General features: G+C 38.0%; 1 protein-coding gene across 3 annotated transcripts in view; it reads right to left on the bottom strand.

Moving 5' to 3' along the window:
- erbb4b (erb-b2 receptor tyrosine kinase 4b) overlaps positions 1–25,031 on the bottom strand; it is a 322,434-nt gene that overhangs the window by 68,920 nt on the left and 228,483 nt on the right. For 2 of the 3 annotated variants that reach the window (XM_085136594.1, XM_085136596.1), the window contains exons 10-16: positions 24,142–24,215; positions 19,727–19,817; positions 18,031–18,230; positions 13,118–13,253; positions 9,384–9,477; positions 3,498–3,652; positions 2,327–2,371 (exon numbers count right to left, since the gene is read on the bottom strand). In XM_085136594.1, the coding sequence (XP_084992720.1) occupies positions 2,327–2,371; positions 3,498–3,652; positions 9,384–9,477; positions 13,118–13,253; positions 18,031–18,230; positions 19,727–19,817; positions 24,142–24,215 (795 nt within the window). The remainder of the gene's footprint in view (positions 1–2,326; positions 2,372–3,497; positions 3,653–9,383; positions 9,478–13,117; positions 13,254–18,030; positions 18,231–19,726; positions 19,818–24,141; positions 24,216–25,031) is intronic. The other variant, XM_085136595.1, reaches the window with a different exon arrangement.

The raw sequence follows: 25,031 nt of genomic DNA, 5'->3' as shown, positions 1-25,031 counted from the left end.
GCAGTTATGAAAGTGGTATCGATCTTCTCATCTAACTCTCAGCTAGACAGCAATGTTTTTTTTATGTTTTCTCCACAAAATATTAATAAATTTCTTAAACAGAAAAGTTTAAGAGAGAGTAGTAAATGTAAATATTATGTTTGATTTCATTAACTTACGCACTGCAGTTTCACTACGGATACATTTCAAAGCAGAGGAATGAAGCTAATTTGTGTGAAATGAAAGCCACACGGTTCATTTTGTGCACGTCTTATTGTTATAGAATGAAAAGAAAACTGATGGTGAAAGACACCGTCAGCATGCCACTGGCAGTAGCTACATAAGGGTTTTCTCACAATGACAAATGTCATTTGGCATCAGGATAAACAGCTAATGTGCAATTCATTCTATACACTCAAATTTGGTGGCTTTTGCACACTCAGCAGAAACTTGATAGCACTGGGTTGAATCTCCTCCTGCCCTCAGAACTAGATCTAGATTTGAAACATTTCGACAAAACGATGGAAACACTCCTCACAGATTTGACGTCAGCTATACATTCATGTATGCAAAAATCCCACTTCTCTACAAAGGTGCTGTACTGGACTGAGATGTGGTGACTTCAAGGCCCTTTAAGAACTCACTGCTGTGTGTGAAACCAGTTGGAGATGGTGTGAGCTTTGTGGCATGGTCTGCTGCTTTCTGCTTGAAGCAGCTATTGGAAGATGCATGTTCTTTGGTCATAAAGGGATGGACATGAAAACAATACTCAGATAGGCTGTGGTGTTTAAATGATGCTCATTTGGCACTAAGGACCCTGAAGTGTGGGCTCCTTATCCCCCATCAAATTACACCACCACCAGCAGCCAGAACTGTTAATAAAAGGCTGGATGGATCCATGTTTTCAGTTTGCGTAAACTGAATGTTGCAGCAGAAATCAAAATTCATCAAACCGGGAAAGATTTTTCCTTCTATTGTATGATTTTATTGAGCCAATGCAACATGTAGCCTCACCTATCTGCTCTTAGCTGACAGGAGTGACACCTGGTCAGGGCTTCTGCTGCTCTAGCCAATGTGCTTCAAGGTTTGACGTGCTGTGCATTTGGAATGGCTCTTCTGCATACCACAGATGTAACAAATGGTTATTTGACTTACTCTTGCCATTTTTTCAGTTTGAAAAAGTATAGTTATTTTCCTCTAACTTCTGGCATCAACAAGGCATTTCACCCAGAGAACTGCTGCATATTTTTTTCTTTTTCAGAACATTCTCCATAAACCCTAGAGATGGCTATGTGGGAAAATCCCAGTAGGTCAGCAATTTCTGAAATACTGCCATTAGAAGATTTTGTGTAAAAAAAAAGAAAGAAAAAAAAAAGAAAAAAGGATTTGTGTAATGACATGACACTTTCAGCTATGCTCAAAAATGACACATCTAACAGTTAACAGATTTACTACTTGTGTGACACATCAGAGCAGCCAACTAGACCTGATAGCTGTGGCTACAGCTACATCCTGGCCAGAGCTATCAGAGATCTGATAAAAGCTGATCTCTTCACAAGGTCGGCTGATAGTTACTTTCAGCCATCTGCTACAGTCCCCATTCATCCTGCTGGCAGTTTCCCAAATATTATTTCAGAAACACACTTGTAGATTTAGTCTTTTGAAGGATATGACTTGTTTTTTTTGAGCTACGGTAGAAGCTTCAAGATACTGAATACTGATTGGTCACAGTAAATGCCTTTACAGTGATTATCTCTATGTGAATGTATGCTGTGCTGCAAGATGGTAAAAGCTTCTTTCGTTTCACTTTTTTTGACACCCACTTTGATAGTCATCCCATTGCATTTACCTTTTACCTGAAATTTGTATATAGTATTCTTTTTGATGTGCTGGAAATCTCCATTGCAAAATAGTGAACTTCAGGCTGTTCCTCTTGCCTAACAGCCTCTTTTTTTAATCATCCCTTAAAATGCCACGCAACAATTTTTAGCACCACTTGATTCCAAACTGCTTCACTTATGAAGTCTTGAATCTATTTGCTGCAAACTATGAGCAGCATTTTCTTGCCTTTTCTCCCCCCAGCTTCAGAACAAATGCTAAAGCACAATCAATTTATCAACAACCAGGCACACACACACACGTGCGCAGCACACACAGACACGCACACACAACCGTGCACAGAGAAGCATTAAGGACCTCACAGGGATTTGGGGCCTTAGAGCTATCCATTAATCAGAGACTTTGCTTACTGTACGGTTCTTCTATGTGTGTGCGTGTGTGTACTTCTGTTTAGGTGCGTTTGTACGTAAGCACATAATAGAGGGATCCAAGAAAAGGAATTTTGTACCTGTCCATCCAGCCGATGCAGTCTTGAAGTCTCGGTCCAATGCACCTTAGTAAATAAATACAGGACAAATGCTGTATTTGATCCTATTCAAACATTAATATCGCATATATAAAAATGTTACCATAACACACAGGCAGCCAAAATTAGCCAGAAAGTGTTGACTGTCAGAGATGTTTTTGCTTACTCATTGTAGAGCAGATGTCAACACAACAACGATACCTTGTATATGACTAATGCGTTTTGCCTTAAGTGTGGCACAAATGTGAATAAAAGCCTTGTTGGCTACCACTTTTAGCCTTGCTTTGGAACTCACTAAGAGTTTACTTTTAGAGTGACAGATTACAAAGTTATACTGACTTCTAATGAAAACTAACCAAATCTGTTGGATGTTTCACCAGTTGCCTTGTGTTAATCTTTCAGTGGCATCACACGTCACATATACTGTCTCTGAAATTTAGTAGCTCTTTTGAATGTTTGGAAGCCTCCGGCTCTGTCTCTTTCCCGCTCAGAATATATATCCCTCCCCTCCATCAGCTTGTTGGGTTTTTTGCTTCTCTGAGAGGCGGCCCTGCTTATGAAGCTGTACCTGTGACAGTGTCAGCCTGGTGTTTTCCATTTACGACAACATTGTTATGCTTAAGTGAGCTGGGTGCTGTCACTCACAAGAGAAGAAATAACACACAGGGAAGTGACATAAACTCCCCGTGGAGTTAAATACAAAATGATGTCTTCCCAAACCTTGTTGAATATTACATTGAGCGATCAGTGGCTAGTGAGCAATGGAGAGTAGCAAGGTATTAACTACCCTTACTTTCATTCTTTTTTCTCTTCAGGTTCATTTTCTGCTTCACTTCTCTATTTATCTCACATGTCTTGCAAGACGTTCGGACTATAATTTTATGATTGCAGACTATGGCTGGCGAGAGCTTTGCGAGCATGTGCTTTTCAGCCACTAAATATATGAAGGTCAAATTTCGCTTGCAATATGAGCATGAGAAAACATAGCATGAATATTCTGTTAGTAACTAGTCACTTTGGTAAAATAAATAAAACAGTGATGTAGCAACTGCTTGCGGGGCAAGTGGTGTGCAAATCCACGTCTTGTGACGACGTTACTCTAAGCTGATTACTCCCCACGTCTCTAACTTGTCCTTTTCCTGTCTGCACTTACCCTTGGGTGCAGTTAGCATGGCAGGGATGGCATTCGTTGTTGGCTTCAGCGTACTTGAAGATGAAGCTGTTGGCACCTTGCAGGCCATCGGGACACTTTTCCACACAGTTTGGACCGTCTTTGAAATGAAGGCATTTCACACAATGCTCTGGGCCCTTCGTAAAAAGAAAAAAAAAAGGATTTTTATTGATTTTTTTTTTGTTTGTTTAATTGTGAAACCTTATTTTCCTACATGAAAACTTACCATGTATGGACCATAACTTGTTGTAAACTGATTTTGTCATATGTGCTAGATTTGTAAAATGAGAGTACTTTTATCGCTGGTAAGTCTGACTTCCTCTTGACAGCTTTTTATCACTTGGTAAGGTGTCAGTTTCTACTTTCATGTACTTATTTCAAGCATCCTTTGCTGGAAGTACAGACTGTTGATTTTTCTGATATCATTAAACAAATAGGAAGAACAAATCTGTCAGGTTGAACAAACTTCGGGTTATTGTTAGTTACTTATGATTTTTCTTTTAAATCTGTGAAGCAGTGGAAGCTTAAGAGTGAAAACGCGATAACAAGCGGCAAAAGACAGAAGGTGGAACTGGTGGAGTGGAGGAAAGATGAGAAAAAAAAAAAAAAAAAGGAAGTGCTGTGGAGTAATAAGCGAAGGAGAGAGACTGGACATGGACATTCAGATTTACAGAGAGAGTAAGGGTGACAAAGATATAGTGAGAGAGAGAGAGAGAACTGGGAGCAGAGGAAGAAAGCATACGAGCATCATAAAGCTGTGTGAGCAGAGCAGGCAGATAATAACCATCGCTCACAGCACACACAATGACCATAACAATCCGCCTAGAACAGGATTTATGGCGCTAATATAGGCGAAGGAGGGGGTAGGAAGGGAGAGGAAGAGAGGTGAAAGAATCTCACAGACGGGCCTCGAAACATCAGCAGGCCTAAAGAACATCGTACTTACAGTACTTACAATATACATACATAAGCACAATGGTTGGAAAGCGAACAAACAGCCATAGCTTTGAGTCACATAAGCAACACTGATTTCTTACTTGTATATACACAATAAATAACAAAAATTGACCCACAGACACATAATTCTATGTGATAGTCATGAAGTTACACAGGTTGAAACTTTGCTCAACAGAAAACAATACATTTCCAATGCATTGCTATGCAGATGACATGAAGCATATTTATGACACTGACAGGGCACGCTACCATTTCTCTCATTTAAACTGATCTGGAGCCTTTAAAATCTTCCCTTTCCCTGGCCTCAAAGTCCAGGCTCCATCATATCTTAATGACCTCATAGTGCAACACCCAAAAAGAGCACTTCACTCACAGAATGAAGGGTTAGTTGTAGTTCCAAGAGTTACCAAAAAGTACATCTAGAGGCAGAACATTCAGCTACAGCGCGCATGAAGGCAGACACTCTCACCATTTTTTGGATTAAGCTTGAAACTTTCCTCACTGAGGAAGTTTTAAGTTAGGGTTCTTGCCTTTGAACCATCCTTTAGCTATGCTGCTGTAAGCTACAGGCTGCTAGAGGACCTCCAATGATTAACTGAGCACCTGCCATCTACTCTTGTCTCTATAACTGCCCATGCATTTGTACGCTACTATTGCATGTCATTAACTTGGTGACTTTTCCCTTGTGTAGTTTGTGTTCTTTTTTCCCTTCATCTTCATTTTCTTCCAAAGTTAATTTCCCGAGCTTCATATTCCTGACCTGTTGTTTCAGGCCCCACTAATCTGCCAAATGTTTATTATTATATTGTTTGTTCTTAATTGTTTCTCTATACTCTTCTTTTCTCTATTGCTTTTCCCTCAACCTAGCAGTTAGAGGCAGATGGCTACCCTTCTTCAGTCTGAATGTGTTAGACGTTTCCTCTTCTTAAAAGTTTTTTTTTCTTTTTTGCTCCCACTGTCACAAAAAGAAATCGTTGGCTTTCACAGTATAATATTGTGAGATGATTATCTTACAATGTCTGGCATAAAACTACACTGAACTGAATATTGTGAACGACAAATGCAGCTGAGAAAGACTGACACATAAAAATCAATTTTCTTAGGAAAAGCCATATCTTTCCTTCTGTCTCTATGTGTATTATTGCTTTGTCAGTCAAATCAAAACAAGAAGTAGTGTTTTGCATAGACTTTATATGGATGCCTATGTACTAATGCCTCTGCATGTGTTCTTTATAGCTTCTGTGTGTGCGAAAATGTTCTCACCATGAGTATAATTATGCAAAGTGAAAGTCTTGCTGCTCTCGCTGGCTTTAGCGTTGAGCTTGGCACTTTGATTTTCTGAGTGTCTTCCCACCCGTGGATAGTTGTATGTATGTGTGTATGCACTTGTGGCATCACATCAACAAGCTAAATTATGTGACAGAGCAAGCAAATGGTGTTTGGTCCAACGGGGTATTGGGGCAACTAAAGCTCCAACCTAAGCATCCTGCTGTAAATATAAATTAGTCTGCCAGCACAAAAGAACGTGTGTAATACTCTTACAGTATAAGTGTATGCTATTTTTTCCATCGCTAGACACATGAACTTCAGGAGACACTTAAAAAAAAAATCTATATTATGTACTATAACTATGCACATGTATATTTACTTGCAGTATGCTCAATCATTCAGGTAAGTAAATGCCAGAAAGTTGATTCTGTTCATCTTGACATAGTTTTCAGTGGGAGAAACACTTCATCACTCATCCAAATGTCACGACCGCTGATCAATGGCCATGAGCACTATTCACACAGAGTTGAGAAATGACAGCAACCAAAGCACCATGAGATGGTGAAAGACTCACCTTTGACAATTTATATATTAATAATCATGAGACTGACCTCACGGCCCATTTTTAGTCAGTGGTGCTAGTTTTAGTCATCATGCAAATGTACTTTTTATAAGACTGAGGAAACTTGCAGTCAGTTGACGGTAAGGAAGTCACTTGAATGAGTGGCGTAATATTCCTTCCGCTGACACTATTGTCACTGCTACTGCATAGTGTCAGAGACAGGATGGGTATGTCAGACATTCAAGATTAAGAGTTAAGTTTAAAGTGCTGCAGAGAGTCATTTATAAGTTGATAATAGGATAATAAGTCCATCCATCCTTTTAACCACTTATCCAATTTAGGGTCATGGGGCGCTGTAGCCTAAACTAGCTTTCACAGGGACTCCATCACTCTTCTCAGCGTATGACAAAGCTTTCCTAAACTAGCTGGGAGACATAATGTCTCCAGTGTGTCCTGGTTCTGCCTGAAATCTCCTTACAGTTGTATCTGATGTAAATACCTGATATAGAAAGTATTCAGAAGGTGCCCTAGTCAAATGGGCAACACCTCAGCTCGCTTCTTTAGATGTTGAAGAGTAGCCACTGCACTTTCAGCTCCCCTCAAATGGTTGAGCTCTGTGTTTTGTATCTAACGTTGAACCCAGATAGTGTTTGGAAGTTCATATCTGCTGCTTGTTTCTGTAATTTTTGCTAACCAGCATCTGTTGCTAAAGTTGTGTACTGTATAGAAATGCAGAGTAAATCAACAGTCCACATCACTGCAGATGCTGCACCAATCCATCAGTAACATGGCCCTGAAAAACTTAAACTCCTCCATCTGAGGCAGCAAATAATTCCTAACCTGGAGTGGGAAGACCAGCGTTTTCCATCTTTATAATATATACAGTGAAGTTTGGATGCTGCTCACAGTTTGTGCTTCTTCATCTGTTTGGCAGATTTGGAATTTACAAACACTAAACCTGTCCTCCTTTTTAAACTTGCACAAGAAATATGATGGGCTGTATTGGGCTTAAAAAGATCAGTTATGTCAGGAAAAAAACACTCTTGGATTTTCAGGTTATAAAATTATATTATTGGTTTATTTTCAGATCTATTTGCGAATGTGTATTTTAGCATTGTGAGATTTTCAGTCTGACATCAACATGACTTTGGCTTAACTGCCTGTTGTAAAAATGAATGAATGTTCCACTCTTTGAATGATTTGAGCGTGTTTGTATATCTAATAAAAATAAAACACACTAGATCTACCATCAGCTCCTATTTGGTCCACAGAATAGCCTATAATTATGAATATTATGAGAAATTCAGTCTTTATACTTTAGACTGCATTAACTCCATTAGATCACTCTCTGTAAGCTGTAAGCAATTACTCTCTGTAGTTATAACATGATTGCTGTAATCCATTTGGATTCCCGTGCTGCACATATGAGATCGACACACGCTCCAACAGGTTGAAGGATTATTCCAATCTTAGATCATTTCAGATGACCTTTATTTCGGACAATAAGAATGTGGCTCCTGCAGCTACTCATTTCACATCTGCTCTATTCAAGGAGTTCATGCATAATTGTTTTGTCTGCGATATTTGTTCTCAAAAGTTGGACTGGAAAGGTCTTTGGGTGATTTTATTGTACTGAAACTGGGCTGGGGACTTTTGAGGCATGAAGTGGACAACCAAGACAATGAAAACAACAAATCTACTTCAGCAACAGCATTTGAGCCAACAATAATTGATGTGTTCCTTTTTTTTCCTTTCTGAACTATGTGAACCGGCTGGCTATCATCTAATAATTAAGGGCCAAATTTACTAAGTGGGGCAAATTAGTTTGAGGCCACAACTGCAAAAAAATATGTGGATAGTAGCAGAAAGTTACTAACAATGCCCTAATTTATAAACACGGATACATCCAATTAATTTCAATAGTGACCCGCATTCAACAGAGAGCAGCGCAAATTAGCGAGTCAACAACAAGCAGACCTGATGAGGGAAAGACTAATATACTAATCAAAATGATACACTGTAAGAGGGGCTGACAGGACAACACACAACATCCTGATTCGTCTCCAGGTTAATGAAGTTACTGTAACTATGCAACGCATGTAAATGTGTGCATTGCCAATATTTTTCTACGTTCCATGTGAAGCTAATAATCTATCTCACACTTAAAATATATTGTAAAGAAATAAACCAAAACTCTGAACATCACCTGCTCTTAACCAGGTTACGTGTTCAGCATAGGTTACCGTAGCGATTTAGCCAGGTCTTGAATGCAGTCAAGTTTAGATTTCATACATGATCGGTCAATACTACGCTGGCTTCCAGTGCCAAAAACGTTTTCAAAAGGATTCAGCAAACAAATCTGTTTATAGAGATTATTTCTGTTGTGTCCTATATTAATCACAAACAATATTGTTGTTTTTGTTGTGCGTGTCTGAGTTGGGATGGCAAGACGGGGGGTTGGAGGGGTTCCACACTTCTAAACTATAGTGATCAAGACTGTCAGACAGGGTGTGATGGGATACAAAAGACAGCACAAGGACCCGTTGGCTTACATCTGTCCTGAATCATCCATTTCTCTGAAACAGCAAGATAAGATTTTAAGAGAAAGAGCAGGGTCAGGGGACTAATGTGGCTGTGGGTGTTGTATTCGCAAGAGACAGAGAAATGAAGGTCAGGAATTTCACTCTCCCTTTTTTTATATTTTATTTGCAGCTGCTAACAAAAGAATCTTCCAATAATTTGATGTTTTTTTTAAAAATAGTGCACAGTTAAAGTTTTTTGGGAATATAAATACGCTTCCTTATTCTGACCTTTTTATTTATTTGTTTAGTTATTATGTTATTACAACAACTAGAACCGCCAATGTTTTTTTATGTTATCATGGTATCTGTCATGTTGTGGTTTGATTATACATCGTAGTAAAGTTCATTTTTCAGAAATACAGTATTGTTACTGTCTTACTACTTATGATGCACGATGTTCTCGTGCTCCTCAGAAGCATACTTTCTATATTAAAAATACATGTATGAATATAATGCTTTGATCTGCCTTAAAATTGTTGTATGTAAAAGAAAACTTACCAGCCCAAGACAGGTCAAAGAGTCACCGTCAGCTCTTTCACACTGGGCATCACACTCTACGCACACTGACCCATTGGCATATTCTCGAATATCCCTGACAGAAATGGAGAAAAGTGAGAGAAAGAGTCAGTCTGATGGATGACAAGAGAAAGACAAACATTAATTTGAAACAAGTTGGGGCCCAAAACATATTTTTTTGATAACAGAAGCAACCACTTTAGTTAAATGTGTATCTTTGCTGGGGTAGTTGGCGTAAAGAAAACAGCACTAATATTTATTTTTCAACTGAACTGATATGTCCTCGTAAAAAGCATGTCAACTCAGCTCTTTATTTGTAGGGACAGCATGTGTATATACACGTATACAAACAAAACAATGCAATGACCTTTTCTTTATGTAAAGCACATTTGTGAATTAGCATTGTTGCTTTTAATGACTGATCAATCAATTCAGAGTAGAGGGAACCCTGCCAAAGGCAATAATATACTATAATATACTATATTAGAGTATGTAATACACACACACACACACACACACACATAAACATACATACAACTATCCTTAATACTGAAACCAGCACTCAGGGGATCAGTGCTGTTAAAAGGTTCAGGACCTGGGAGGGGTGCTGCATTTTCAAAAATCAATCAAATAAAATGTCTTGTTGTTCACTTTCTCCAATCCCTTTATAATTGTGCAACACCAAAGTGGCCTAGAAAAAGGCATTAAATTTGACCAAACTGCTACTAAGTTGGCACTTTGCCTTCGTCACTACAGGAGAAGAAAATTAAATTGGGGTACTTTTTTTGGCCAGTGAGGAAACACAGAATGTTCTTGGCTATAGAAAAACATTTTGCTAACCCAGTGGGAACAAAATCATATTACTATTAATTATGCTTCGTCGGCCTTCATAAAACCTTCCAAGAGGCAAGGAAGGTAAGCTTTTGTCGGAGCGCATGCTGTTTGGGATAATAAAGGCTGAAATATAGCTGGAAGATATCATGGATACTTACGGTTTATAGGACATTGCATAATGTTCTGGTATGATATGTTTTCCTGTATTTGCTAAATTCCTTTTATTTTCTGTTTGTTATAGGGAAAGAAAAAGCAATACACCTCAAGTGAATGAAAATAAATAGTTTTCTTGTTTAAACTGATTTTAGTTTATTTACATTTTGTAGAAACTCTAAGAAATTGCCCTTGATAAGGTACTTGAACCTCACAATGATCATGTCTGGTAAATGGTAAATTGACTGATTCTTATATATCGTTTTTCTACTCTTCTTCAGCACTCATAGTGTTTATTTAACACGTCTCATTCACCCGTTCACACACAAATTCATACAAGCACTTTTTTCTATGTATAAGTGATTGCTATCTAACAACTCCGATGAATGCATCAGGAGCAAAACAGTATCTGGCCCAAGGATGCTGTAGCTGGAGCGGTGATTGAACCGATCGGTAGATGACCCGCTCTGTCTCCTGAGCCACAACAACCCAAGAAAATTGCAACAACATGCACTTAAACCACAAAAGGCCTTTTGATTGGACTGATACATGCTGTTCAGATAAAAATAAAAGGGCAACCAGTGTTAACATAAAATACTGGAACTATGGAAAGTGCTGTGCTTGTGCGGATATGGCAAAGGGTTTGGACTGCATTCACAGAATTATTGGGTTTGGTGAATGTGCCGGTGTGGGTGACGCTGATGGTGTAGGTGACGCTGACGTGCAGGTGGACAGGTAGGCAGGGCGTGGCCCCGTGCGCAAGCAGTGACTGTGACACGCAGTGACACGCCTAGCCCCCCTGCCCGAGCAACACCTCCTCGTCCTCCTCTGTCCTCTCCAATGTGGCCACCAAACTTTTCTGATCAAGTTGGGACAGAACTTAAAAGCATCATCGCAGCTGTTCTGCAGGGTAAAAACATCTAAAATTTCATTAATAAAACTCCCTGGGGGAGCAGATCTTTCATTAGGAGGTAGATAGCATCAAGATATATTCTTTTAAAGTCAGGGGACCTCTATTGTTATGACACTCTGCAGGGGTGCCTTTTAAACTAAAAATTAGCACCGCATTTTAAATTGTTCTTTTCACCCCCTGGCTCTTAATATCATCCCCAGTAAACAGAACAGTACTGCTTAACTTGAAAATGAAAGCGCCACGGGCTGTTCAGGTAAAGTTTTGATGAGCAGATGGCGTAGCAGGTCTTAAAAATAGAGGACTGTTTTAATGTCACAAAATGTTTTATACGTCACAATGTATTTCATTAAACAAGTCTAATGAAAAAAAGCATAAAAAATCAATAAGTCAAATTAAAACTGCATTTATTCATAGTATTTATAAGATCCTTCGGTAGTTGCTGATGCATTTGATTAATCGTATATTTAGAGGCATGCAGCATGCTCCTGCCATTACATTGCCATTGACTTCAGTACCATTAAAGCCGAGCTATATTCTCAGATGATTTTGCCACCAGATGTCACGTGCGCCTACTGACTGGCCTCCTGTTGAATAAGGTAATAAACTATCCCTGGAACATGCAATTATATTCTCTTGCAATCTATTGAAAAAACCTTTGTTTTTCTTTAAGAATTGATCAAATACAAAACTGCTTGTCATGCTGTTTAATCTGCGAGTTTGGAGCCATCTTTAAAAGCTTTTCTTGGAAGATAATGAACCAAGAAAATAAAAGACACCTCAGAGGGCAGTGAACAAAACGAAACAAATTTTTCTCACCTAGTTGTTGTGAGCATGTTTTATTTTGTTCATAAATATGTTCAAGTTAAATAAATTCCCTCTTGGCAGTAACAGGGTAATATATTTCCTTTACTTTTTTAAGTAGCTACATTTTGCCACACAGATACCCGTCACGTCAAAAGCCCCAAGTTGGTGACATGACAATCATTATCTGTTGCTACAACTGTATGAGTAAAGGACTGTACATGACACTCATGAGAGCATTCTGATGTTAGATCAACGTTTTGATGTGGCACTCATATGACCCATTTACCATACAACGTGTCTGTTTTGGCACAATCTAAGAGAGTTATGGCTCTTAGGGGCGCGAACACACTTAAGAATAAAGAGAGCTGTTGCTGCTGTTCCTTTTGCCTAACTTATGAAAAGTGACTGTGTTTCTGTGGTGTTCTAGCCCATTTTACTGTCAAGAAGCTGAAGAGTAATCATTAACTAAGCATTTGTGGGGACTTTTATAGACTACAACAGCAGAAAGATGTGTTTGGCACATTAACAAAATAAAGTTAACTTTGGTGGTAAACATATCCTGATCAAGCAAAGTCTAAGGGTGAAACATACAAACCGTGTTTTCTCATAAGTGTCACTGATTATAAAAGGCTTTTTTATCAGTGTTGTCATGCTGATGCTGGCCTAGCTGTAACAATGTAACTTGTTTGGTCGTATTTTGTCCGCTTTACTGTTACTTGTTATAACAAAAAAGCTGAATATTTATTTTACTTACATAAGCTGACATAATATAGCAGACACTGCTTTCCTTATATATTTTTTGGTTTGTTTGTCTGTTTGTTGTTGTTATTGTTGTCAAGCAGGTATTTGAGGACAACATATATACTTCTATATATACGAACAATGCCACATCTGCTTTCTCTGAGTCAGTCCAGTAGCAACAATTAAACTCAGCCACAAACCATCCATCCACCTCCATCTTCTTATCAGCACTATATCTGAATATATATGTGCATGCATATTCAGGACTCACCCCTCATAGAGATTGCAGGATTCTACACACGTTCGTCCACGACTGAAATATCGGCAGGACAGGCATTGGTCTGGGCCGGGACCCCAACATCCAGCATCTGAACACAGTGGGTCACACACCATGTGCTCCTTGGCTGCTTAATACACATATAAACAAAGAAGGCAAAGGATTATACTCATGTAGCATGCAGCTGAGCTTTGATGACTCAGTGTCAGACGCAATGAATAAACCCTAAATTCCCCCAAATTAGCTGGGTATAAAATTAGCCAAATAATCCTATTATTTATGAAAAGACACAGAACTAGATTTACTAAGACGCTTGCAATTTGCGAAGGCTTATTTTTGCATTAAATTTCTCCGCCTCCACAGAGCAGATGTTCATTTTCTTGGCCTATAAAAGCTAGCTTTTTTTTCCTTCTTCTTCTTCTGGGGACTTCTTTCCTAAACAATGGCAAGAGTAATTGCAGCAAGACACAGGAAAAAGGTGTGCGTTTGAAACACGTGCTCTGGGATAAAGCGGTAAACAAGAAAGTGTCAAACAATACGCTGTGACAGAATAATTATCCTCCTGGATGAACTAAAAGACGACCTAGTTCCTCCCACAAAAATGCTCTCATGTATCCCAGAAACTTTTTAAAAACATCACATTAATTAACTCAATTCATCAGAGGACTTGGTTGGCACTTCGTTTTTAGTGTATACTATATGTTCTCTATTAATATAAATGGCCTGCATGCACAGTGTGTCTACAGTACTGACTGATATGGTGCAATTAGAAAACTAGAAGGCTGGGTTGCTTCATTGTAAAACTGCTGTGCAAACAATGAAGAGTGAGATACAGGAAGCACATGCAGATGCCAGACTAGTCGAATTAACAAAACCTTACAAATAATTAAAGAAAAAGTCATTTTAAGGATTTAAGCCTTTCAATTTGAAAAAGCAATCAAATATACAGCTACTGAATACTATGACTGTATATTATGAAGTTGTTTTTCTTAGCAACAGTATCTGGTTTCAGTCCACAAGTGCTTAGCGTGACATTTACAGCACAAACAAGTGTTGTTTGGATAGCCATGTAAAGCAATACTAAAAGCCACCTGTGATACAAAGATACAAATGTTAAACTTGTAAGTCTGATATACTTTGATGCACTCAGTCATGTAAAGAAAATGCCCCTTTCTCTCATTTCATTCGTAGCGAACAATCTGTTCTGTGTTTCTGCCTCAATGTTTTTCATATAGCACCGACTGACTCAGGCCATTACATCTGCTCTATAATGGCCTGGATCTCTTATCTCTTTCTGTCTCTCTCTTGTCCCCCTCTAGCACTCAGTTGTACAGAGGTTGCTACATTTCAGAACATTACAGTGACAAAATGAGTGTTGAAGTAACGCGGTGACGGCGCTACAGATACACTGTGAACTTTTATCATCCCGCCTGCATCTGACGTGATTTCCCCCCTTGTAGGTTTACTCTTTCTCTTCTCTTCTTTTCTCGATAGCCAGTGGTTACAGAACATGGTTACAAAAGGGTCCCCTGCTGTTTTTGGGAACCTGGCTGCATGCAAGCCAATGACTATGCCCCAGTGTCATAGCCACAGCTTTATTCCAAATGCTTAAAAATTCAGACAAAAAGATGCAGATACATAAAGAAAAGAGGATGAAAGTCTTTTGCAAGAGACAAAACCACTTCTTTCATGCTTCTAGCCTCATAGGTAAACTGACCAGGCAGAAAGAAATGAGGAAAAGGGAGAATGATTGGTGCAAGATATAAACAAGGGGAAGTGGTGGTTGCATGGCTTTTTAACTATACAACAAGATCAAAAACATTTCTTAACTTCAGATGTTTCTGACATGGCTGACTAACAAAGGCCCTGGCAGGAGCGTTTTTGAGACTGAAGGAAGACAAAAGTTCAGGCTATGATTACAATTATTATAAGGGCAGAGAAAAGAAAGAAAGAAAAAAAAACATCAGAAGAAATAAATAAAGATTAAAAAAACCTGTCCCTGAACAGTGCTGATTAGCACAACTGAGGGGAGAGATTTAGCTGGAACTCAATTAGTGCCTCCAGTTTTGGGGACCTCTCTTTTCTGTATTAAATTTTCAGGGGCAGTCTGTGAAAAGGCTAAAGAGAGTAGAGGGGGAGCCGGAGAAGGGATCCTTTTCACATGCAACATAGGTGAAAAAAATAGTTATGTATTTTAAAAAAAATGCACCTTGTTTAAAGGCCATTTACTGTTTAGTTAATAGTGTAATTAAATAATGAGCCAATATGAGAGACTCTGTGTTGACTATTTTCTCAAACAACATGTATGTGTTCCACTGAGGTAACCAAACGGATCTATAATTGTACTATTTTACATTTTTTTAATAGAGCATTATTACAATGGCAACCAGTGACTTCTCTCAGTGAAGTAACTACATTTCTAGCATCATCAGAGTACATTTGCTTCCATCAGTGGGAGTATTTCTTGCAGCTTTTTATCCAAATTTTGCTGTGAGAAAATCAGAGCTGTAGGGAAAATTACAGTGATTCATATGTGTGCCCCTTTCACAGTATTTTGACTTGCATAAAAAGCGCTGGTGCTACTGACAGTCTCTTAAAGTATTATAAAATATGCAAATTCAGTGAGCACAATGGAAATCATATTTACACAAGAACCACAGCATTTCGGCTTTGATGTTTTCTTTCTTTACTGTACACGCATGTAAAATAGTGCAGAAACAAACCAGGGATATTTCATTTAACTGTGTCACAATGAGGTGAGATAAACTTTTGATGCTAAATATGTATAAAATAATTAATACAGTCTGGAAAAATGTTAACTGAAAACTGTCCCATTTGCTTATATATATATATATATATATATATAAATAATTTATATTACATTTCCATACAATCCTGGGTTATTATTGATATCTGTTTAGGCTATGCCAAAATGTAATATGTAAAAAGTAAACAAATTCAAAGAAAAATGATGGTTAAAAAGCCACCATAACTGTGTTTTAATACCATATAACATGAATGTATTACTTGTTTTACATGCTAGTACACTTTATAACACTAAATCTCTATTCCAACTACTATGAAAACTAGATGTCTTAGTTTCAGGTTTTCAGCAACTACTTAAATCGCTACAACCACATGCATATTCAAGAGAATACTCTTTGCTGCACTGTAACAGTGTGATAGCTGCCCTTTTCTAGCCCCATGAGGCTCAGTCAACTTTAGACACACAAACACGTGCACTCTGATGCACACATGCAGAACCATGTCAAGTATGTGACTCTTGAAACTAACCCAAAGTCTTCAAAGACACAAAGAAGTGTGTGTGCGTGTGTGTGTGTGTGTGTGTATATCTGTCTCTGTGTGTGTGTTCAACAGTAAGGAAGTGCCAAGGGGAAAGGAGCACATGAACAGTGAAAAGGGGCCAACTCAATAATGCAAATACTGGCTCATTAATGAACATTATACATAAATGAATAATGTCTTAACACTTGTGGCAGTGATATAATAAAGCTCTTCCATTTTTAGAAATGCAATCTTTATCTCACCACATCAGTTATTTGCCTAATTTCATTTTTCTAAACCTTGCACTCTCGGAATGACCCTGATGTTAATTAGTTTAATTATTGAATTATTGTTTTTAGTGTCCTTCAGAAGCTACTGAGATAATGGGTACCATTCATAAGACAGACAAGCCTCAAAACCTTACTATGAATGGCCACTACAATAGCTCCTTTAAAACAAATGCCTTTGTTATGAAGGCTGGGTGATAACTTAGAAAGCAGAATTTTCTTTGTTGGTTTCTTGTTAGTTCAACAATTCAAACTTCTTTTAAATCTATACTACAAGAACTGTTGAGTAGATTCGTTCCTTTCTTTAGTGTACAACCTGTTTTAAATATGAACATGTTTGAGAAGAAAAAAAAAAGCGTACTCTTGATGGTGCCTGAGGCTAGACAGTGAGTGTTAAATTAACAGCTAAAATATGCAAATGTATCACGGTTGTACAACACAGAGGTCATTTAGCACATTATAATGACTCAAATATGTCCTGCTACCAGAGGATATCCAGAATCAGAGGTTAAAACATAATTTTCATACAATGTCTTTGTTTTCATAGCTGTTCAAAAGCTGCAGCACAAAGATCTGCTCTTGTGGTAGATTTCACTAACTCTTCACTATACAAATGCATACATATATAATGTTTTAACATAAGTCGTTAAACTATGACTGGACAGGTTTGCTACTTGGTTTTTGTGGACATACAAACATAATTTACCTTTTTTAGTTTTTTAAAAGTTTATATTGGATATTTAGCAAATTTGCAACTAAATAATTGTATCATACAGTGCAGTACAATATAGCAACTGGTATATTTTCTGTAGCTTTTTTTTTCACAAATACTAGGAGGTGACAAAAAGAGCAAACCAACTACCGTGAAACTTGGTAGAAAGGTGTTGATGTGGGCAAAGAACTAAAAACTTAAATGTTTTGGAGCCACATAGTTTTCTTTAAAAGCGTCAACGCGCTTTGAGTTGTGTTGTAAGTGGAAGAGGGACCTATAGGACAGTGGTAAAATATATTGCAGTACATCAAATTCATTAGATCGGTAAAAAAAAGAAAAAGTAAATATATGCCAAGAATGGCATTGTTGAAAATCTGCAGAAGTTTTATTTCTGTTTTATTTCTGTTCAGATGACTATTTTCTTCTTTTGCTGTTATAGCTCTTTAGAAGTACATATACAATCTAAATAGCCTCTGATATCATGCAAAGCAAGGTGAAGGTTTTTGATCATTTATTTTTGTTTTGGTAGAGCAACTCATGAGATATGGTCATTTTTTTTTTAGTGCAAAGTTAACCAAATATTTAATATTTAGATGTTTAGAATGATTGTGGCATCAACTTACAGCATTCCTGTGGACTTCGGTTGTTGCGAATAAGAACCTTTTGGTTTGTAGTACGGAACAGTCTTGTCCAATTGACGGTGTTGTAGTAGCAAAGCTGGCTGTTCTCTGCAATGTGTACATTCCCAGCACTGATCTCTCTCAGAGACTGAAGCTGAAGTGATGTGATCCCCGGCTGCTTCAACACCAGCAGAGAGATCCCACTGAGAGGTAAGAATAGGTGGAGGTGAGAGGAAGACGGAGCCGACAGCAAAGGAAAGAAGGTCAGAGGAGCAGGAGGAGAAGAAATGATGTGGCGCAGGGACAAAAGAGGAAAAGAAAGGGAAGAGAGAAGATGGAATCATTTCACAAGCTTGGTAGAAATGCTGTTTAAACATCATAGTGGTCTACCAGTCATCTCAACTGTGATCTCATTAGTCAACATTAATTCTATCACTGAATCATAATTTCAAGAAGAATACACTGTGTTTTTATGAGATCACATTGTCCTATGTTGCAACAATGCAACTTAGAACATGTGTTGTAATCATTCTGTCTGCTAGGCTCTCTCTTTTTTCTTCCTACCCCCAGCTATCCTGATATGTCCCACTTGCATGGTTTAAAAATGACAGGATGCCAGTGGGTGTCAGAACCATCAGATAGACAGAGAGTATGCAGGATCAAGCACGGGGCAGGGGTGGGTGGCAGGCTATAATTTGTACTGCAGCCTGCTGTTTCCATCTGCAGGCAGGTGCAGTGCACATGCACACACTCTCACACGCACACCTAGGGACACACACACACACAAACACACTGAATCTCACAGTCTACACTTTATCAGCAGACACTCGCTTTGATTACATCCAAATCCCGCTACATTTTTATTGCATGTTTTCCAAATTAAGAAAAAAAAATCTAAATGATGAATAATTAAGTGCTATAATTTAGGTTAAATAATTAAGCTGTCTTTAGAAAGTCATGTGTCAAGTACAGCATTCTTCAGCAGTAACAAAAAAAAATTACACTTCACACATTAACATGCATAGCACTTATCCAGATAAGGCTATCCAACAAAACCAGATCCACTTTCACTTTGCATTAAAATGGTTTAAATATATAACCAGAGGTAGAGACGTTGATTGCGGCTGTAACCTCGTCTTTCCGATCTTCTTTAAACCACAGCAGTTTGCAACAATGCATGTGAATTTACATCTGTGAGATAAGCTGTGTAGTGTAAATATTATCTATGTGTTCATATACATACAATATATGTGTACAGCCCCTCCATGCCAATAGCAAAAAGGAATAGAAATGAGTCTACTGATAATAATAAACTTTATTTGTATAGAACAGGAAATAATCAAACTTAACTCAAAGTGCTTAACATAAAAAAGAGAATAGAAATAAATTATAAGAAGTAATAATAATAAAAACACAGCATATGAAATACTCTAAAATAACTGTTATTGGCTCCTTCTTTGGTCCCTTCATTTCAGTTTTCCAGTGAGCTGTGGCTTCAGAGATTGTTTGCTACAATTAGCTAAAAATAAATCTAAAACCACTAATTTGCCTGCTTGCCATTGATTTAGAAGTACTGAGCTCTGATTGAGACATTTGTGAAACAACTTGGCATAAACTATTCCCAACAATCAAAAAACAAAATACAAAAGAAAGAAAGAAAAAGAAAAATAATTTGTGCAAGTATTATGCACTCAGGTACCTGTACAATGCTCTTCCCCCAATAGTAGCCAGGTTGGAGAAAACACCCAAGTCTGTCATGTTGTCAGGCCATGACTGAATGTTTAGAAAACCTAAATGAAGACACGGATGAACATAGGTTATAAATCCACATGAGTACTGACAGACCAGAATCCCCTGTCTATCATACTGTCCATTTCCACAGTGACAAGAAGAAAATGAGCAGAGAGAACCGGCCTCTCTCTAGAATTAGCAACATTCCAGAAACACAACAATGCAACCGCACCACCTGAGTCTCATCTGAAATCAGCCAAGCACTTCTAAGCCAGATAAATGTCTGGCACAGCAATGCCACAGAGGAGTTTGGTGCCAGCTATAACAAGTCTGACTTATCAATATTTTTGCATTTCCTTTATTTCCCTGTCTGCTGTTAAATAATTTAGGAGATAAAATCAAAAGCTGAGAAAATGGCCATGGCTCATTTAGGATTTTTAATAATAGATTCAGAAATATGAAATATTTATTAGAAAAAACAGTAGGGGACTACAATCCCCAAGCCAACACCAGAGGACAAACAACAGAGGCTACGAGACCAAAGAAAAATCCACAGTGGGTAGAAGAGCAGAGGTAAGAGGGGAGGAGAAGGGGGTGGAAGGAAAGTCTAGACAAATATAATGGCATGTTTTAAAAGCTAAACATGCAATACTCCAGTCAATAAACAGTATCAGACTCTATTATGCTAGACAGTGTGAGTTCTTCCCACAGGATGCATAATTTTGTTGGTCCGGGAAGGGAGGAATGGCAGAGAAAGGTAAGTAGAGCTTGTGGCAACACAATGCCACGCTTGGCTTGATGACAAAAGACAAAGTGCATCCAGTCTGAGTAGTGACAGGGTCTCAGTACATGCTTATTACGAATGCTTGGTTGGGAAAAGTCCAAAACAGGTGAGGAATCATGCATGACTTTTTATTGCAGTTGCATCCAAAAAGATGCAACTTCCCAAAATGGAAAAAAAGAACATTTTAACATTTTATGACATTTACACATATAGCCCTTTTCTTTTTTAAAAAGTGAATCTTTAATGAGAGCATCTTAATGGCAGTCATTAGGATAAAAGAGGAATTTATTCCATTGTATAAACCATTATGAGGTATTCGTACAGAATGTCAAATATATTGCTGGGGAATGGCGGTTTGTAAAAGGTAATTGCACTTTTGGTATTTGTCCATCTTGATTCTCATGATGTGCAGTTTATGATGCTGTGAGTGCCTCTTAGCCCAGAGGCAGCAGTTCTATAGAATCGTTAGCGCTGTACTTGTCAACACTAATTGTCTTAATGACAAAACCTGCAGTGCTGAGGCACCTCACTGTTCTGGCACGGTGCTATTTCAGAGGGCTTTGGGTGTTTTCTACTCATGATAACAGTCTACTGCCTGTTGAACTCTTTCCTGTCTGTTCCAATGTAGGGATGGGATAGCAGCGAACGTTTGCTATCTGTATTTGCTATCATCAGAAAGTGGGTGAAGATTGTTGATAAGAAAGGTTAAAATAAATAAATAAACAGTCTTTGTCCAAGCAGAGAGACACTCTAGAAAGAGTAGGTTACCGCAATTGTGTTATTGTACTGTCAAGTAATAGTAACTTTCACAGTGTAGTAAAAGAGAAAATAATGCTAATAAACATGGTGAGCACTGAGCTGCTAAGCTACAAAAAAATAGTACAATTCTAAAGGTGACTGGAAAGGTAGCTAGAATGACTGTTCAGTGCCCTGCTACATATGAATACAGCAACAAAGACATGTGATGCAGTCTGTATATGTATATAAATTGTTACATAGAAATTGTTACATAATTTCATTGTGCAAGCAACTGTACAATGACAATAAAAGGTCTAAGTCTATATAGTTTGTGTATCATATGTAAAAATACACCAGTATTGTATTGTACATGCTTCCTAAAGTCTGTGCAGAGTAAATGGTCACAATGCATTTTTGGAACAATCTAAATATATACACATTAAAATACACCAGTATTGTATTGTACATGCTTCCTAAAGTCTGTGCAGAGTAAATGGTCACAATGCATTTTTGGAACAATCTAAATATATACACATTAAATATCCTGCAGGTCTCTACACACTTCACATTTACACTTCAGGCAAACTTCATAATAGATCTTCCAGTGAAGAGCGATAAGAATATATTACAGCAAGTTATCAATTCAGAGGTTCAACTTCCTTGAGGTAACTGTTGTTGCTGATTGGCATTAATGATAACTGAAATTATTGAACTGATTTAAGTCTTTGTAGCTAATTTGTTTCTAAGTTGTGCTAGATGCCTTAATGTGCATTTGCATCACTATCAACAATCACATAGGGGCTGTCCATGAGGCCCTTCATAGGGGAAAAGTGTAGGCCTGATCCTTTCAGACAGATTGTGGAACCTCACTAGATAGAAAGATCAATGCCAAAAAGCGAGTCAACAAAAATTTTGTGTGCAACATTATGCTAGTGCTTGTATTTTTTTGTGTTTTCATGTGAATTTTCATGCACATAAAAAGATCACTTATCAGGAGTGTATGCTCTGCTGGGAGCCACATCAGCAGCACACCAATGTGCATAGTGCATTAAAATGTGGAACCACTTGGACAAGAAGGCCATGAGCTCATAAGCGAAGGTTAAGAGCGCTTAAGTTGTAGTGATTACATTCTGAGTCACAACACCGAGAAACCCACTTATGCTGAATCACACTAGCTACACCCACACTTTGGGTAAATCCTGACCTGGTAAGAAGCCACCGAAAGGACAAAAAAAATAATGGATCAGAATTTGATTTGAGACAGAAAGATGCGTGTGCTGGTGTGGATGAAAGCTGTCCTCCTGCAGAGCTCATTTGAAAGCCAGATCAACGCTAGCTGTGACCTTGGGGTCATGGATGCAGGTTGCCTGCTTTTGTAATAAGTCACGTTCTTCTGCCAGCTCAGAGAAATGACAAGCTTAGATGACACACGTGTCTGACCACATGGCCGCTGGTTTATGCTCCATCACCTGCTTTCAAACTGTCATCACTAACCATCAGAGAGGAAAAGCAAGAAAACAAAATGACTTCGAAGTCAAGTTTTGGAATATATCTAAGTCAGTTTAAAGAGTAAACAATTGGACATACAGAGATTTATATACCTTAGCAGATACAAAGAGTTCAGATGCAAAGGTTTCAATCAACTGGGTTCAGCGTCTTGCCTGAAGACACTTCAGCATGTCGAGGAGCGGGTATCAAAATGGCCCCAATGGGATTAATGGACAATTCACTCTATCAAATGAAAAACAGCTACGCTAGTTTAACTTGCTTTCCTAACTCACTATAAACCTTAAAATTCATTTTCCCCCCTTTGAGCAGGCTTAAATATTAGTTGTAACTGACATCAGTTGTCAGTTTCCATTAAGGAAAGGGCAATAATAAAAATGCTATTTTGTCTGCAGCAGTTATTAGTCATTTCATTTCTAAATCTTTCCTTTTAAGTTTGCTTTTGAACTGCAACAATACAACTCTTTTTCTATCAGAGTGGTTTATCACATTTAGATTATATAGACAGATGGTGGTCGCAGCTCAAAAACATGATTTGGATTGTGAACAAGTAGGAAAACTGCTATTACTACTACATGTATGTTGGCACTTGATTGTGTATATTTATTACCCCCCATATTAGCTTTTAAGAGTAACTGCCATCAGGTATAACAATATTTATTATTATAACTGCTACAGGTTATGTAGAAAGTAAAGTATCTAAGATACATCTTAGATACTTCACAATTTTTTTTCTTTTAAAAAAATATAACTGATGTAATCCTAAATAAATAAGTGGTGTTCAGATGAAAGGGATGCACTGTTTAATAAGACATCTGCTTTTGTCATCCATGGCTAAATAGCAGCACTGATATTTTACAAGAATATTTTCCTATTGCTTTTGAAAATATAACATCAGAGATATGATGTGTTCTTCTGATGGCATTGTCAAATGTTGGGGCTGGAAGGATGACAGTGTACACGCATCTAAAAAGTGGAGGTGGCATGGAGAGCTGGGGGATTAACGATGTGCACCGCGTGTTCTGGCTCTTTCCTTCATGGTGCGTGAAGGGAGAGCTGGGGCTGTGGGACTCAAGGCTAGGGACTCCCTGAGGGAGAAGCAGTAGAGAGAAAGAGGAGACTGAAAGACTCATATGATATTCATCTTATTCTGCAAGGCCTGTCCTTGGTTTGGACATTATCAAGAGGAGGGGAGGACTAGAAGAAATACACATATGCTGATACATGCAAGTATTTATAAGCATTGATGTGAAACTTTCCTGTTCAAGAAAAGAGATGATAGTAAGAGTAAACATTTGTTCTTTCTTTAAATACATACGCGTATAAGACCAATGCAGATCAACTTATACACTTACCTGTAATTTCCCGAACGGTGCGGAACACGTTGAGTTTTTCCGGGTCCAGCGCTTCAATGTTATGATAGACATCCCTGTGAATAGAAAGAGAGATCAGAATGACAAAAACAAATCAAGTAAAAGAAAAAAAGAATGTGTTTTAGTATTTCCATCTGTATGGGTAAAGGATATTCCTACTTAGAACAGAATAAAATAGTCCTTTATTGTCATTGTACATGTACAACAAAAATGCGATACTTACAGGAAATTTTCCTGAACTATATTAAATACATATGAATGAATGCAAACAAATAGTACTGTATATCCATGCAGACATAACTAACCACTAACATTATTCAGATTAATCCATCCAATTAACAGTTTGATTCACTCTGTATCACACTGTTAATAGCTCGATGGTATTTAAAATACCATATTTTCACAAGTATTATAATCAGTTTTATTTCAAATTGCAATTTTGAGTCAAAAACAAAGTTTCTGATTATTGAGAGAACAACTCAATAAAGGAGACTGAGAATGGAGAATAAAGGAAGGAAGCAGTCAGCAGGTACAGCGGTGGAAAAGCTGCCACAGCCCCGGAGAGATCTTTGCACAGAGAGGTCACACTTAGCCACTCTAAACTAACATCTGTTAAGCACACATGCTCTAAATGTGTCCATCATGGATGTTCATTTGTGTGTTAGCTGAAGAGTATCATCTATCTTAATTAATAATTAAATCAATCCCCCAATCTGTATGCCAGGTGACCCAAATTAAACACACCATCTATGCTATGAGACCAACAGGTACACACTTAGTCTAGTTGAAGGCTAAAATGGTCACAGTGGACTTGCAGCTGCGATTTTTACTTTTAGTTACTTCCAACTTCAGTGAGGTGTGCGCTACCTGTG

Source organism: Neolamprologus multifasciatus, chromosome 16, assembly GCF_963576455.1.
Source record: "Neolamprologus multifasciatus chromosome 16, fNeoMul1.2, whole genome shotgun sequence".
NCBI classification, from domain to species: Eukaryota; Metazoa; Chordata; class Actinopteri; order Cichliformes; family Cichlidae; genus Neolamprologus; species Neolamprologus multifasciatus.
Note: the sequence above shows the minus strand (reverse complement) of the source record. Positions and strands in the feature narration are given on the sequence as shown.